This window comes from Hemicordylus capensis, chromosome 4 (assembly GCF_027244095.1).
Source record: "Hemicordylus capensis ecotype Gifberg chromosome 4, rHemCap1.1.pri, whole genome shotgun sequence".
In the NCBI taxonomy this organism is placed as follows: Eukaryota; Metazoa; Chordata; class Lepidosauria; order Squamata; family Cordylidae; genus Hemicordylus; species Hemicordylus capensis.
In genome coordinates this window covers 257190628-257208645 of record NC_069660.1, presented here as the reverse complement: position 1 = coordinate 257208645, position 18018 = coordinate 257190628, and the positions used below count along the sequence as shown (strand labels likewise).

Here is an 18018-nt window from a genome sequence, read left to right as displayed (position 1 = left end):
AAACTGGCTGCCGATGTTTCCAGCAAAATACAAGGTATTAGTTATAACCTATAAAGCCCTAAACAGCTTGGACCCTGGGTATTTAAGAGAACGTCTACTTTGTTATGAACCCCAATGCCCATTGAGATCATCGGGAGAGGTCCGTCTGCATTTACCTCCGGCTCGTCTGGTGGCCACTCAGGGTAGGGCCTTCTCCGTTGCTGCCCCGAGGCTTTGGAATGCACTCCCTAGTGAAATAAGAGCCTCTCCATTAGGTGTGTGCAATTCAGATTTTCAGTGTTTCGATTCGGATCCGAATCGAAACACCCCGTTCTGTTTTGTATCCAAATCTGGCCCATCCGAATCACCCCCAATTCGATTCGGATCCGAATTAATCCAAATCCGAATCTGAATCGATTCAGATTAAAAAATGGGTCCTGGGGCCAAAAGAGTGGGGTGGCATGGTAGTGCCCAATGGGTGGAGGCTACCACCCCAATTTCAGAGTGATTGGGCAGAGGGCTGATTTTTGGTGAATTGTTGAAGTTTACGCGTTTTTAAGGTTTCCCCCCATTAGGTATAATTGAGGATGTATTGCTTCACGTCAGGGGGAAAGGGGTGGCCTAGAGTGGTGTGGGGTTGGTGGTAGTGCAGGGTAGGCGCAAGGAAGCTACCTGAATTTTTTCAAAGGATTTGGGCAGAGGGCTGATTTTTGGTGAATTGTTGAAGTTTGCGCATCTTTAAGGTTTTTCTTCATAAGGTATAATGGAGGTTTCAGCAGCCCCATAAGTGCACTTGGGGGGTGCTGGGGTGGCCCAGAGCAAGTGGTGATGTAGTGCACATAGGGTTCCAACCACCCCCATGGGTTTCTAACCCATGGGGTACAGGGTTCTGTTGTTTCTTAGATGTTCTGAGTGTGGATTTTATGATAGCAAATGAGATTTTCATTGAGACACCATGAATCCACTCTTATTTTGTCCCGTTTGCGCTTATTCCTTTGGGAAAGCGCCTTGTCAGGAAAAACCATGGAGCGCTCGGGCGCCGCTCCGAATGAGACCTCTGATGAGGTGAATGGGTCATTGGGAGTGCTCTCACAGCCACCGGGAAGGCCTGGGACACCCACGGGGACTCCCTCTTCCTCCTCGCTGCCTCCTGCCCCGATTGTACTCAAGATTACCTCACAAGGGCAAGCTGTTTCATCCTCCATCTCGACACAGCCTTCAGTTCCCGCTGAGCAGTTCACTCCCCCTTGTGCTCACCCGACTGCTCCTGCACCTAAGAAACACAAAAAGAAGAAAGACAAGTCTAAGGAGTTGTCGGCATCGAAACCTAAACAAGCTCAGACTGATGGCAGCCGTAAACACAGTGCTTCTCATACTGAGCATGCTCGGAACTCCGTTAACCCTGTGCAGCACTCGGAGCACTCCAGCATTGAAGCCACACAGAGGCTGAAAAAGCAGCAGGGTGCCAAGGGGAAGCAGCGCTCACAAAGACAGCAGTCGAGCTCCCCAGCACCAATGACACACACTCCTGACCTCCCACGTAGCCCGGGAGGGCAGTATTTGACCAGTGTCTCGCAATTTGAGACTCCACACGTCCCAGTCGGCACTGAAGCCACAGCTTACTCTGGCGAGTCTTCCTATGAGTCTGACCCCGCTCTCTCCTTCTCAGATGACTCTGCCCCTCGATGTTTCTACTGGGAGGGTTGGCAATGGCGCTCAGAATCACCTTATGAGTCAGCTGCTTACTACTCCCCTTGTGACTCAGAGCTGTCAGATGAAAGCGGAGAGGAGATCTATTTTGACCGATTTTATGGCCAGAAACGCTATGCATATCCTAATTACTGCCCAGCGTTCTATGAGCGTTCACACAGCAGCAGACACCCTTATCGTGAGCTCCCTCGCCTGTCAAGGAGACATTTTCGCTCTAGATCCCACTCCCCCTGCCGCAGAGGGAAACACACCTCCTCTGGGGTAGGGAGCACTCCCCCACGCATGATCACCAGTTTAATCATGCGCAGCACACCTCTCGTACTGCGGTGACACATAAGCTGTTGTCTCTGCTCCTGCCCCAGGAGGTTCTTCTGCCTCAAATGTGGCACTACATGAGGAGCCCCAGAACATGACTGTACCTCCTCCTCTTCAGGGGCAACGTACATCTGGTCAGCATCTAACTCCAGCTCCGACTGCTCCTTCTGACTTACCACCATTAGCTCCACTGGGTCCAGTACCTCCTGAGAAGATTCGCCAATCCTCTGACTCTTAGGAACATAGGAAACTGCCATATACTGAGTCAGACCATTGGTCTCTCTAGCTCAGTATTGTCTTCACAGACTGGCAGCGGCTTCTCCAAGGTTGCAGGCAGGAAGCTCTCTCAGCCCTATCTTGGAGAAGCCAGGGAGGGAACTTGAAACCTTCCTCTGACACAGATCCAGATTCCTCTGCTTCTTCTGCTCATCCCACCACTCCATTGCCTAAACGTCGGAAGCATGATAAGGATGATGACTCCTCATCTCTCAGGTCTCACCTTAAGGTATTATCGGTTTATATGGCCACCATGGCCCATGCCTTGGGTATACAACCCAAAGAGGTAGCCCAACCATCTACCAACACTTTTTTCGATATACTGGAGGATAAATCTTCACACTCCCTTGCACTTCCAATGAACTAGGCTCTGTCAGACATCACCAAGAGTTTCTGGGAGAAGCCCTCCTCTGTGCCACCTGTTTCGAGGAACATTGAAAATTTGTATAGAGTTCACCAAGAGGATTCTCCCTTTTTTTGCATAATTACCCTTCTCTGACCTCTATACTATAAGAGCCCCTGGTGGCGCAGTGGTAGAGCTGCCGCCTGTAACCAGAAGGTTACAAGTTCAATCCTGACCAGGGGCTCAAGGTTGACTCAGCCTTCCATCCTTCCGAGGTCGGTAATATGAGTACCCAGAATGTTGGGGGGCAATATGCTAAATCATTGTAAACCGCTTAGAGAGCTTCCAGCTATAGAGCGGTATATAAATGTAAGTGCTATTGCTATTGCTATACTAGTGGAGGCAGCTCAATCTAAGTCAAAAAATAAAATGTTAATAACTCCCATGGACAAGGAGGGCCATAGGCTGGATGCAATGGGCAAACGCTTGTACACCAGTGCCACCATGGAAGTAAAGAACACTGATTACCAGGCATGCATGGCCAGATATAATCACCTCCTATGGGAGAGATTGGCAGAACATTTTGACGGCATGCAACCGGCTTACCCTTGCAGAATTCCAAGCAGATGGTTATGAACTCAGTAAACAATTGCTACATACTTCAAAACATGCCACAGATGCTGTGAGCAGATCTCTTGCCACTTCTGTAGCACTCCGTCGCCATGTGTGGCTTCGTGCCTCTGGTCTCAGCACAGAAGCCAGGACCAGGATTGAGGACCTTCCATTTGATGGTTCCATGTTGTTCGGTACCCAAACAGATGAAACAATGGAGCGTATTCAAAAGATGCATAGGAATGCTAAGTCTATGAGTTTCTCCATGAGCTCCTCTCTTGGGCGTTTTAACCGGCCTTTCCGCTCCCAACGCTCTTACCAACACTGTGCAGGGTTACGACCATTCCTTTTGCCCGTCTCAATACTCTCAGTCCCATCAGCACTACAGAAAACGGCAATACCAAATTCCAAAAGCCACTCAGCAGAAGCGTAAGCAGGAGCCCTTCCCAAAGCGGGCCTGACTATCCATGGATGGGTTTGTGGCTGCATCCCTAGCTGGCTCAGTGGGAAGCCATAACAACAGATCCTTGGGTTCTCACCATCATCAGGATAGGCTACGCTATCAAATTTGTTCAGCAGCCACCAGATTCCGGCAAGTGGTCCACTCCCCTGACCCCTGCTCTTCAGGACAAGATTCAGTCACTACTCGACAAGGGCGCCATCGAGCAGGTCCCTCCTCACGTTGAAGAGGGCCTGTTCTCCCGGTATTTTACTAGACCAAAGAAGGATGGTGGACTTCGACATATCTTACATCTTTGTCCCTTGAACGAATACATCCACTGCGAATGCTTCCGGATGGGCGATGCCTTTGTGACCATTTGGACTGGGGAGTTCCTCTACATATTTCCTCCTGTCCCGCTACTCCCCAGAGTGCTACAAAAATTAGAGGTGGACTCCAGGAACTGCATCCTGATAGCACCCTGGTGGACCCGGAGGCCCTGGTTTCCGCACCTCATGCGCCTCTCCAAGGGCCGCTTCTGACGTCTCAATCCATCTCCATCTCTGCTCTCCATGCAAGGTGGCCGGATCCTACATCCCAACATTCACACCTTGCGCCTAACAGCCTGGAGGATCCAGTGCAGCCAGCGTGGTGTAGTGGTTAGAGTGCTGGACTAGGACCGGGGAGACCTGAGTTCAAATCCCCATTCAGCCATGAAACTAGCTGGGTGACTCTGGGCCAGTCACTTCTCTCTCAGCCTAACCTACTTCACAGGGTTGTTGTGAAAGAGAAACTCAAGTATGTAGTACACCGCTCTGGGCTCCTTGGAGGAAGAGCGGGATATAAATGTAAAAATAACAACAACAACAACAACAACAATTCAGCTCTCTGGGCCCCAGAATTGAGAGACGTTCTGTGTGCTTCTCGAAAGCCCTCCACCATAAAATCGTACACGGCAAAATGGAAACGGTTCTCTTTATTTGCCACGGCACGGGGCAAATCTCATCCTGATCTAGCGCCCTTGCCACTAGTATTGTCTTATCTCCTTGACCTGAAAGGTTCAGGACTTTCACAGTCCTCAATCAGGGTACACCTGGTGGCAGTTGTGGCCTTTAAGCATGATGCTGCCCTAGAATCGTCCCTTTTCACCCTTAAAAGGGTTAAACAGTTTATTAAGGGCCTCACCCACCTCTACCCTGATCCTCCAATGACAGTCCCCTATTGGGACTTGCAATGTTGCATAAGCCTTTTGAACCCATGGCAACTTGTAACTTGATACTGTTAACTCTCAAGACGGTTTTTCTGGTAGCTATAACTTCTGCCAGAAGGGTAGGTGAAATTAGGGCCTTACACTGTGATCCTCCCTCCTTTGCTTTCATAGAGATATGGTGGTTTTACGTGTTGACTTTGCTTTTCTCCCCAAGGTGGTCTCGACATGCCACAGGTCTCAGTCTGTCTCCTTATGTGTTTTCCCCCCTGATCCTTCTTCACCTCAAGAGCGCACCCTACACGTGCTTGATGTCAGATGGGCCCTGGCTTTTTACATCCACCGTACTGCTGCCTTTAGGACCACTAAGGCATTGTTCATGGCTTACAGGCTGCCATCGAGAGGCAATAGGGCCTCCGTCCAGTCAATCTCTGCCTGGATAGTCCACACCATTAAGTTGGCCTATGAAATCACCGGTAGACCTCCGCCGGCCCCCCTTAGAGTTCATTCTACCAGGTCAACTGCTACCTCCACTGCTTTTGATAGGGGTGTCCCACTGTCTTCAATATGCCAAGCAGCAACATGGTCCTCCCCCTCAAGCACTATGCTTTGGATGTAAGGGCTCGACAGGATGCCTGCTTTGGCAGGGCTGTCCTGAAATCTGTATTTAACTGACTTCATTATTCTGTATCTATGTTTGATCCCGTTTGCAGACTTTACATATGTCCCCCCCCCAAAAAAAAGTCTGTTAACATTACTGAGCATGAAGGTTGTGTCATTTTCATGAACTTAAACGTGTTCTTTTACTACCATGGCTTCCTTTGCCTACTATATTTTATAGATTCACAACCTTGTCCAGGGCTCTGCCCCATCTCCTTGATTCTGGAGCTTGCTATGTACCCTTCTGGACAGAGACCCCTTAGAAGAACTGCCAGTTGCTTACCTGTAACTGTAGTTCTTCTGGTGGTCATCTGTCCAGTCACACACCCTCCCAACTGGCCCCGCTGCAGAGCCTTACTTCTCGGCGTACTCCAGAACTGAGGAGAAAGGGGTAGGGTCACGTGACTAAGGTGTATGGGGAGGTGCCCAGCTGAGACAATCTAGAAGAAAAATCAGCTTGATAGGTGTTCCGGACTATTCTTCCTGCCGGCATGAAGCCCATCTGTGTGACTGGACAGATGACCACCAGAAGAACTACAGTTACAGGTAAGCAACCTGCAGTTCTGCAAGCAGTTTTTTGCCTCTGTAAAAAAGCATCTCCATAGCTGGAGATGTTGCAACTGAATCTGGAACCTTCTGTGTATAAAGCATGTGCTCCACCACTGAGTTATGGCCTTGTCCAAGGCCACAGGAGTCAAATTACACTCACCTTCTCATCTCATGTGTGGTTCTGCTATATACCATACATGACTTTGCTAAGAGCTTTTTCATGGCAGCACAATAGTGAGACCAATTACAACCCCTCTAGTCTCAGCCCTATGAGTTGACTCTAGAACTGTGAATAACATCACAGCTCAGACCTTTGAGTTGCTGAATATCAGGAATTGATGGCCTGATGCTTGTGTCTCAGTTTCTATGGCCACTTCATAACTTTGGTCTGCCTCTCCCGTTAATTTTCATTGTTCCTGTGTGCATAACTGAACACAGGACTGATGCCATTATTTATGGATCTGTCTCTGATTTGAAGCCTTTTGAATGCTTGGAGGTTGCAGCTCTAAGGATTGGCTCAACTTTGTGAGCAGCCTGATTCAAATGATATGTTCAACACATGTAAATCTGTGTACATTTAGACTCTTCCTAAGGGCTACTGCAGTCTCTTTGCATTGCAGTAGCACTTGTGTAGTGTTCAGATTACAACAGCCCTGCTATTTCGGTGTGGTTCACTGCCCAGCAGTGTGTCAGAATAACAATGAGAGGAGGGGGGACACATTGAGCACAGCCACTCCCTCCCCACCCAAGAATGCAGTGAAAGCCTCATTCCGTCCCCCCACCCCGCCCCACCCCGCCATGGGGCCAAGGCCCCATTACCTCACTACAACTGAGAGTGGTAAGTACAGGGTCCAGGTCTGGGATGTGACTGGGGTGGGGGTGGAGAACTTCCCCAAGTTATCTGAGTTCATAGAAGAAAATTGGGGCTTGCAACAACACTTGCCCTTCATTTCCTGAAACTTTTCCAGACTCCAAAAATCACTCTCTGAGTTCAAGTGCAGAGAACTTCACTGACATCCCTACAAATATCTCAAAATGCAGATCCCAGATTTCTTAATGGCATATATGACTAACTTAACTAATCAGTTCTTAAAGCATGTTGCATCTCATGTGGCCTCTGCCAGCTCACTAGGGGGACTACCTGATTCTGCAATTCTGGGGGCAGAATTACCTTTTTGGAGGGCAGTTGTGTGGGTACAAAACATCTTTCACCAAAGCAGCATGTGAAAGGAGGGTGTGAGAGAATGTGGTGCCCACCTTGCCTGCAGCTGGTTTTTATATTGCTTTTTGTGTGCATCTCAGCTGTAATGCCTGCCTTCCCCTAGCACTTCAGGGTAATGGGTAGATTTGCATACTTGTAAATTCTCATTTTTGCAGGTGGTGGGGGCAGGGGGAGGCAGTAGACCTATCCTATTTTCTGAACTATGCAGCTCAATTCTGAGGTCTAACCGTTCAGCAAATTCCAATTTCCAGAAGTGCCCTCCTGTTATGTACTCCTTAACATTTCCTCCTGAGTGTTTTGTTTCAGAAATGTATTGTGGTGGTTAAGTTTAATAGGGTTAATTTGATGGCCATGATTTGGGAAGCTGGGTAATCCCTTGCCTTGGTCTCCTAGCAACTTGAGATTGCCTATAGCCAAGAGGAGGTGCTATCCCAGTGGTAATTATTGTCTCCCCTGCCACCACCGAGAATGTGAATTTACAGGTAAGCAAAATGTTCTTTTCAAATACTCGTGGACATGTTATACATGTACTTAGTGTGGCCCATATTGTCTCTGCATCTCAGCCGTACTTCTACATCATCTGTGTTACACTTTCTCATGGTGAAGAATGGGAAAGCCAGGAGGCTGCTAGTAGAAAGGAGACAGTACACTGACTCCTACCTCAATCCAACCGGAAGGTGCTGAGGGATTGTTATCTCAGGACTATAACAATCCCTTTCTCCACACTCTGAAGTTGTTTTTGTATGGGAGAAATAGCTATAACACATACCTGCTTGTACATTTTCCCTGTACAGGAAAAGCAGAACTGTTACATAGTCCCCCTGTGCTGTGAAGTGAACACATATAGATTGGGTTGCCTGTTGGTGCAATGTTTTGATTTAAATTGAACAAATCAAGTATCTTATTCAGTTTCATTGAAAGTCTCTAAGCCATGTGAGATTTCCAGCAGAGAAGGACAAACATTACCAAGTTTACTTGGGATTAAGTAGGAACAACAACAACAACAGATCATATGAAATTGGTTAATATTGGATCAGACCATTGGTCTATCTAGCTCAGTAATGTCTGCTTTAATTGGCAGTGGCTTTCCATGGTCTCAGACAATAGTCATTCCTAGTTCTGTGTGGAGATGCAGGGGTTAAACTGGGACCTTATGCATGCAAAGCAGGTGCTTTACCACTGCTACAGCCCAGACAATAAAGATGTTCACAAACTGAGGTTTGTGCATTGGTTCTGTAAATGAACTGGTTTGTAGTCTGACAAACTAGTTCGTGCCAGTTTGGCCCAACCACAAAATGGTTTTGTGATTCAAGTGTGGTGCTGGGGAGGAGTGAGTGGCACCTGTAAAAGATAGTACAGAAGGTCCATATGGGTGTGACTGCCGCTCCATGCAGCTTCCTGCGGCAGGGGTGCTCTTCCCAACAGCCCGCATGTGGTGGCAGCATGGTTCTGGCATGCACATGGTCTCCATGCATGCACAGGAACCATGTGCTTGGCCAGCAACACCATGTTGATTGTGCACATGGCTTACGCACATGTGCGGAGGCTATGTGTGTGCTGGCGCCATGCCGGAGATGTTGGGGGGAGTGCTGCTGCAGCAGGAAGCTGCATGGTGCAGCAGTCACACAGGTCTGGATCTGCTGTGCTCTCTTTTGAAGGTGCCGCTCCCCCCTGCACCGCTGCCATTCAAGGCTATGAACCATCCCTTCTCCATGCTAACTCTTGACATTCCAAAGAGTCCTCCCCAGCAGTCCCTCACAAAACCCTTTCTCCTTATCATTTTATTTACCTGACGCATGGCAGGGGGTGAAAGAAGCAACAGTGGGCAGGTTTGTTTCCTTCCTTCCCCCACTCTCTCGCCCTTTCTGATGCCCTGGCTATCGCTGTGCCAAGGTACCAAGCTCAGAAAACGATGGGAGAAGTAGAAGTAGTTGCTTCAGTTGCTTCTTGCATGGTGCTCCAGGCTTTTTGCCCCTGCATGCTGCTACTAAGCATATCATGATGATGGAGGAAAGGGTGAAAAGGGAGAAGCTCCCTTTCTCCTCTATATACACCGCTACTGATGCTTCCTAGATCACTGCCTCTTGGCAATAAATAAAGGGAAGGATGGGGCCATGGATGTCTGCCAGACTTTTTTCCAGGGGGGCAGCAAAAGCTGCAATCCTGTACTCTCTTACTTGGCACTAAACCCCATTGAATTCAATGGGACTGGCTCAGTCTGGGGCCAGGGGGAGTGTGCCTTCTTGCCACCCTGGATGCCCATGGATCAGTTGCATGGGTTTTTGTTTTTGTGTGTGTGGAGGTAATGGCAGAAAGTGCTTTGGGGGATGTCAAGGACTGGTGGGGACAGGAAAGGAAAGCAAACTAGTGGGGACAGGAAGCCAGAAATTATTGTTTCTCCATCTCAGATTTTCAAGCAAGCTGGTAAAGAATCTGGGAGCTTTTAAGTCTTTGCTCCTCTTTTAAGGCAAGTTTTTTTTTTTTTACAAGCTCCCATCCCACCCCAAGTTCTTTTCCAAACCTGACTCAAGGAAACTGTTAATAGAACTGGCCCTGGGGTGTTTGGTCGGCACCCCAGTGTTTGGGCTTTGTGGGGAAATTAGCTCTTAAAGGGGTCAGCTCCACCAGTTTTAATTTGTGCAGAAGTTTGGACTCAAGAAATGACTGGACTGAAGCAAGATATAGTTTCAAAATAACAAGAATAATTTATTTGAGGGAGGTGAATACAGGAAGTGAATCGTGGTTAAAGCAATAAAAATGCGTTACTAAGCAAATTAACTATGATGAGGCGTTTCTAACTTAAAGAGCAATAAAGTACATTTCTAAATAAATCAACTTCAATGAGGCATTTTAGCTTAAGGTCTAATTGTGTATTGTTCCCAGGCAGGCAAGAGAAAAAGGCTTGAGAGATGGGGGTAGCTTGGATTTAAGAAAGAGATAGTTGAGGGGGCCCAAGAGCGGGGCACATGTTGACCTTCACCTGATCTGGATGACCTGACCACTTGAAAAGTAACCCATCAGTGTGGAAATTCCAAAATAAAGTTGCACTGGAATTTTCAAGTTGGGCAGCAACAACATAATTCAGAGTAAGTGGTTCAGAAAGGCCACATCTTTTGGTTTGGGTCCAAACTTTTGAAGAAATAACATAAGAATTAATAAATATTGTATTTAATGTATAACAAACAGTTGAACAAAACAATTATGTAAACTGGAAATGACCCAAAATGCTAACAGTTTGGCAGCCATAAAGTGAAATGTATTGTGGTGGCACATGTGCATTTGTGTCCTCCTCCTCCCTTCCACAATAATCTGCACTTAATAGGAATATTTTAAACTATGTAGCTAAGCAACAGAGGTAATTGTTGCTTTCTAGAGCTTTTGTTAGGCACTCCACCATTACCCAAATATGCATAATTAGGTATAATGTCTATAAATCATTATTGTACACATGTGGGTAGTTAAGTGGATTGAGAGAATAGTTCAATGAATTGGACATATTCGCTGAAAATGCTTTTTATTTGTTTTCGGTAGTTGATAATACTTTGAAATTATGATAACCCTTTACACTTTCTCTTAATAGCTCACTGTTGTTGAGACAAAACTTCATTTGCATTTTTAGACTATATTTAATTTATTATATAAGCCTGGAGCTGGTCTGACATGGATTCTGCAAAGAACCAGGCCATCTTATTCTTTATTATAAGCTTGCTTATCTCATTTTTTGCCCACTAGGAAGTAAAATGTGGAACGTTCCAGTTTATGTTGAATACATCCCAACAAAAGAATGCACCGTATAATCAGCATTATTGAAGGGGCTAGTGTTGTGGCTAAATTCTTCCCTTCGTCCAAAAATGCTTTTAGTTACTATGGTAATATTTACTTGATCCTGGCAGACCAGTGTTGATTTTAGGAAGATAATTACCAGAAAGGAAGATGATGGAGATGTGTTATAGAGTGTCCTTGTCAGAAAAAAACTCTTTAGGAAAAATTAAATGGGACACTAAGGGTTTATTGTCTTTCAGCATTTGACACCCTTTTCCTGTGGCCTTTACTACCTACTGTTTCCTGCTGTGATTTCAAAGAAAAATGGTTTCTTAACACAGAATGCATGTGTCTTTTGCAGTACTTAGGAAAATGAGAATCTATCTGTATTTTTAAGCTGCTTTATCTTTTGTGATCTAATGTAGCCTTTTGTGCTGTAACTGCAGTGATTACCTGGAATGAATAAAGTATAGTCTTCAGAGCAAAGGTTTTCTATTAAACTGAAAGTTACCCAAAACATCCATTTTGTAAAAATGCTAAGGAAAACAGCAAAGGAGAATTGATCACAGGAGATTAAATACAGTATCCATCAACAAAGAGAAATGTCAAAGGTCTCAGTCTAAGGTTCCTGTATTATATTGTGTGATACTTTAATGTTTCATAGCAGGGGCTTCTAAACTTTGGTCCCCAGATGTTGTTGGACTACCACCCCTATCATCCCCAGCCAGGATAGTTGAATGACGTTGTGACAGGGGATGAGAGGGGTGGCAGTACTGGGACCCAAAGCTGGAAACCTCTGTTTCACAGCAATAAATCAATACACTCTCAATGAACTGCAGATCATAAGAACAGCCCTGCTGGATCAGGCCCAAGGCCCATCCAGTCCAGCATCCTGTTTCACACAGTGGCCCACCAGATGCCACTGGAAGCCTACCGGCAGGAGCTAACTACATGCCCTCTCTCCTGCTGTTACTCCCCTGCTGTTACTCCCCTGGTACTCAGAGGCATCCTGCCTCTGAGCTGGAGGTGGCCTATAGCCCTCTGACTAGTAGCCACTAGTAGCCTCTTCTCCATGAAGTTATCCAAACCCCTCTTAAAGCCACCCAGGTTGTTGGCTGTCACCACATCTTGTGGCAGAGAATTCCACAAGTTGACCATGCATTGTGTGAAAAAGTACTTCCGTTTGTTGGTCCTAGATTTCCTGGCAATCAATTTCATGGGATGACCCTTGGTTCTAGTGTTATGTGAGATGGAGAAGAATTTCTCTCTATCCACTTTCTCCACATCATGCATGATCTTATAGACCTCTATCATGTCTCCCCGCAGTCATCTTTTTTCTAAACTAAACAGCCCCAGGTGTTGTAGTTTTGCCTCATAAGGAAGGTGTTCTAGGCCCCTGATCATCTTGGTTGTCCGCTTCTGCACGTTTTCCAGTTCTACAACGTCCTTTTTTTAGATGTGGAGACCAGAATTATATGCAGTACTCCAAGTGTGGCCACAGCATAGTTTTGTATAAGGGCATTATAATATTAGCAGTTTTATTTTCAATCCACTTCCTAATGATCCCTAGCATAGAATTGGCCTTTTTCAGATCTGCCACATGTTAGTTGACCTTTCAATGAGCTGTCCACCACGATCCCAAGATCCCTCTCCTGGTCAGTCACTGACAGCTCAAATCCCATCAGTATGTACTTGAAGTTGGCGTTTTTCATCCCAATGTTCATCACTTTACACTTGCCAACACTGAACCAGATTTGCCAGTTTGTTGCCCACTCACCCAGTTTGGAGAGATCCTTTTGGAGCTCCTCACAATCTGTCTTGGATTTCACTACCCAAAAGAGTTTGGTAACATCTGCAAATTTGGCCACCTCACTGCTTACCCCAGCTTCTAGATCATTTCTAGATCAACTTCTACAGATCTCTGGGGGACCCCACTTCTTACTTCCCTCCATTGTGAAAACTCTCCAGTTATACCTACCCTCTGTTTCTTCTACTTCAACCAGTTAGCAATCCAAACATGTATTTGTCCCCTTATCCCATGACTGCTAAGTTTTCTCAGGAGTCTTTGATGAGGAACTTTGTCAAAAGCTTTTTGGAAGTCCAGGTATACTATGTCAACCGAATCACCTTAATCCACAGACTTGTTGACACTCTCAAAGAACTCCAAAAGGTTGGTGAGGCAAGATTTATCTTAGCAGAAGCCATGCTGGTTCTCTCCCAGCAGGGCCTGTTCTTCTATGTGCTTTAAAATTTTATCCTTGAGGATGTTTTCCATCAATTTGCCTTGAAGGGATGTTAAGCTAACCGGCCTGTAATTTCCAGGATCCGCCTGGATCCCTTTTCGAAAATCTGTATTACATTTGCTACTTTCCAGTCCTCCGGTACAGAGCCTGATTGCAGGGATAAGTTATATATTTTAGCAAGGAGGTTGGCCAATTGCACATTTGAGTTCTTTGAGTACTCTTGGATGGATGCCATCCAGCCCTGGCGATTTGCTAGTTTTCAGGTTTTTTTCAGATCTTTCTTGCAAACTTCAGCACTGCTGTTTTGGAACTGCAGTCCAGCCCTCCATCTTTTTACATGCTATTGTAACTTAGGGGGAGACAGAGAACATAAGAACAGCCCTGCTGGATCAGGCCCAAGTCCCATCCAGTCCAGCATCCTGTTTCACACAGTGGCCCACCTGATGCCTCTGAGAAACCTGTGGGCAAGAGATGAGGGCATGCCCTCTCTGCTGCTGTTGCTCCCCTGCAACTGAGGGACAGCAGTATTACTGTACCAAGAGAGGTGAAGAATGGTCATCTGCCACTTGGCATATAAGCTCTCTTTCCTTATGAAAATACTGTTCCCTCCTTATATTTTCAGGTGCAATATAAGTCTTTAGTCACAGTGTGAATATATTAGAATAATACTCAGCAGAGAAATAAGCAGTTTTACCAATGCAGACACTACATATTTTTTTCATACATTTTGAAACCACAGTAGAACTGCAGCCCAGTTCTAAACAGAGTTTCAGATTACTTTATTTACGGTCAATGACCAAAAGAGAGATATAAATGACATAAAATAGCATAATATCCTTAAAATAAACATATACATATATCTAAAAATGGCAATTTTAAAATACACTCATAACTTTGAGACTCTTATTTTAAAAACCACATAACAGCAACTATTCTAGAAATTACTGAGTCTTCATCAGCTAATAAATACTTTACGAGGAAATCCCCGGTTTTCCCCTTCAGATTATTTAGCAGGGGATTAGTTAACTGCTGTCTTACATCCTGGTAAAGTGAGCACTTTAAAAGAATATGGGCCATTGACTCAATCTCCTGGGTGCAAGGACATATGCGCTTTTCATAGGGCAATTTGTTATACTTCCTGTATAATAGTGCTGATGGAAAGGCATTAAACCTCGCCCTAGAGAAGGCCCATCTATGATTACAATGAGTAATCATAAACAAATAAGTTGCTGGACTTAAATCTGTCTTAAACTGTACAGATTTGTAAAATTGTGGTAAAATAGCCTTCTCATTTTGTATTTCTATGTCAACCAATCTTTGCTGCACCAATTTGCGTGCTATAGTCGCACCTGCCTCCAGCAAAAAAGGGGGGGATAATCTGCAGCAGGAAAGCGTATGCATTATTTCCTTGCACCAGGATGCTTGTGGTTCTGCTGCCAGTAATTTGGGGATTAATCCTGTCGGGAAAAGATGCCGTTTTATCCAATAGTTTATCGATAACATCCAGGCCTTGGACTCCAATTTAAGAATGCCCGCCTCTGAGCGGATCACTGCACTGGACACACAGTTGGGGGCGCCGAATAGCTTCCTCAGGAAACCCGTTTGGATTTTTTTGAGTTCACCAGATTTTGCATACATCCCCAATTGGGCTCCATATAGTAACTGAGGAACCACCTTGATCTTATAGAGTTTGATTGCTGCTGGAATATAGTTTCCCCCCTTAGACCAAAAAAATCTCTGTATTGCTGCAATATTATGTTTAGCCACTTCAGCCATTAAGCTGATGTGAGCATTCTTGGAGCCATTGGACTGAAAGTTCATCCCTAAATATTTAAATTGTTTAACCTGGTCTATTTTGTGGCTGTCAATTGACCAATTATAACTTTGGTTTTTCTTACTAAAATGAACTATCTTCGTTTTAGTATAATTTATTACTACCTGTTCTTCTTTGCAAAAACCGGCCAACACACCTAGGGCTTTCTTCAAGCCTATTCTACTCTGAGACAAAATCACTGCGTCATCAGCATACATAAGGATTGGTATGCGTCTATCTGATAGTTTGGGCGCATGAATATCTGTTTGTTGTAGACGCTGAATTAAGTTATTCACATAAAAGTTAAATAAAAACAGCGCTAAGATGCAGCCCCGTCTGACTCCCTTATTTGTTGGAATCTTCTTTGAAAGATGACCTGCAGGGGTAAGATGAACGCAGAGAGTTGAATTTTCATAAAGCCTATATATTAGTAGTAATAGTTGCCTATCAATTGACATGTTAAGTAATTTAGACCAGAGGATGCCTCTTGAGATGGAATCAAACGCCATCTGAAAATCAATGAAAGCTGCACATAATGGGATTTTCTTAGTATAAACATATTTTTCTATTAGATATTGGAGCACAATACAGTGATCCAACACTGATCTCCCAGGTCTAAAACCTGCTTGTACTTGTTCCAGAATGTCCTCCCGGTCCATCCACTCACAAAGTTTGAAGCACAAATGCTTAGCGTTCAACTTGCTGATGACATTGAGGAGACTTATTGGCCTATAATTCAAAGGGCCATCCCGCACTCCCTTTTAATATATTGGGACGACAACTTTTTATATATTGGGACGACAACTGCAAGGCCCCAATCAGTGGGGATATGAGTTGTTCAGTCTATATAGGTGAATAGTGCAGCTAAGATTGGCGCCCACCAATCTATGTTTGCTATCAAGAAATCTGGAGCAATGTAATCATTTCCTGGGGATTTACCTCTCTTAAGTTGACCGATTAAGCATTTTACTTCCTGAATTGTTACTGGGGACCAATAAGGTAAGGAGGTCAGGGAAATATCCGGTTGCGGGTAAATGGAGGTCTCTCTGTAGAGCGTTGTGAAGTGGTTGTTCTAAACAGAGTATTCAAAAGGTTTTCCCACTGGATATTGGCAAAACTAGGAGAAGCATCACAAGTAATGTTCTATCCCCAAATGTAAGGCTGCAAAATGCAGTACAGCCTTCCCTCGCCAACCATGAGGGTTCCATTCTGGGAAACCCTTGTGGTTGGCAAATTTGCAGTTGGAGAGCCATTGAAAGCAATGGCAAACAGGGTTAGGGGGGTTGCGGTTGACAAAAGACTGAAAAAGAAGGTAAGAAACAAAAAAATCCCCCTGACTCCCCCCCCCCCAATTCCCCCCAAAACCATTTTTTTAAAAATCGCCAAACCGTGGATACTTGGGTCACAGTTGGTGAGAGTGATTGCCATTTCCCAATCACCGATACTCAAATCCATGAATGGGACGACTGTACTGCAAAGCACGTGTGGGCAAAGTGCATGATGCATGAGGAAAGCTGGTAAAATTTAAATTAACAAGTCAGCAAGAAGCACAGACACTGTATATGTTACGAAGCAGTTGTGTGATAGTATAAGCATATACTAAACTCAGATTTACTGCAATGGATTCACCTGTCAGGTAAGCAGATGTCGAAGCAATCACCTAATCACTACATGGATCTTCTTGGTTTACATTCACGTGAGTTTTGTCATTTAAACTGGTCTTCTATAAAACACATTGAAAATGTAATAGTGTTTGTGTGTAATTCTTGCTATTGTTCATGAAACAGATCTTGGTCTAGAGCAATAAATTGTGTCTGGGGATTATGGGAGTTGTAGTTCAGCAACATCTGGAGGACCACAGGTTTGGAACCCTTGCTCTAGGGTAAGGCTGTGGTTTTGCATCATTGGCACTGGAGCATCCTCACTGATGAACTAATTTATAAATAAGTGGTTAGTGGATTTTGGCCAAGATTCGACTGCAGACATAACTTATATGAATGTTCTGTTTTTCTCTTCTTTTTTCTCCATATAGAAGAAAGCACTATGATACCAGCAAAAGGGACTTCTCATGTGGATGTGCAAGAAAGTACTCATCAAAAGGATGATTACACTAGCTACCAGGACCTAATGACCAAATCTTTAATGCATTTTGGAAAAATGGCAAAAGATGTATCAAATCATCCAGAAGATGATAAACTAAATGACAGTGGGAGCCAATCCTTAAACATCAAAAACTGCCGTGTTGATGAATGTTATATGATTGAAACAACAGTAGGAAAAGACAGAATTGGTGTTTCAGATTCGCAGTACTGTTCCTCTGAGGACAATGAAAGTAGTTCTGAAATTCTGGACAATGAATGGGATAGTTCCTCAAACTTATCTGAAGAGACAAGCATAAAATTTCCCCTAAATAAAAAATACATTATAGGATGTAATCAGCAAGACGTCGTAAAAATACCAGGAGTCAAAACCGAAGACACAGATTTTGATAAATCTGAATCTGTTTGTGACTCAGAAAAAGGGCTTCAGGAATCACAGGACTCACACACTGAACCTTTCAGCAACAGAATCCAGAATCCATTTCCAGACAGTGAGGAAGATGAATGCCTGTCAGAAAATACGGAAGTGTCATTTGATTTGGACAAAACGAAACAGAACTTGAGTTTGCTAGAACAGGCAATAGCTCTGCAGGCAGAACAAGGTCATGTCTTTCATAGCACCTACAAAGAGCTGGACAGGTTCCTACTGGAGCATCTTGCTGGTGAAAGAAGGCAAGCCAAAGTTGTTGATCTTGGTGGTAGACCAATCTACAACAACAAACGTAAGTCCACTTTTCGTGTTCGTGGTGGACTGCACATTTGTTTAGACAGCTGGTAATTGTTTTCCCT

The 18018-nt window shown here is 44.8% G+C and overlaps 1 protein-coding gene across 14 annotated transcripts in view; it reads left to right on the top strand.

Annotated features, from left to right (window-relative positions):
- ST18 (ST18 C2H2C-type zinc finger transcription factor) overlaps positions 1 to 18018 on the top strand; it is a 366586-nt gene that overhangs the window by 275347 nt on the left and 73221 nt on the right. For all 14 annotated transcript variants that reach the window (XR_008306967.1, XM_053249365.1, XM_053249361.1 and 11 more), the window contains one exon: positions 17163 to 17951. Coding sequence is in view for 13 of the 14 variants with exons in the window: in XM_053249365.1 (XP_053105340.1) it covers positions 17163 to 17951 (789 nt within the window). In the remaining variant the exon portion in view is untranslated. The remainder of the gene's footprint in view (positions 1 to 17162; positions 17952 to 18018) is intronic.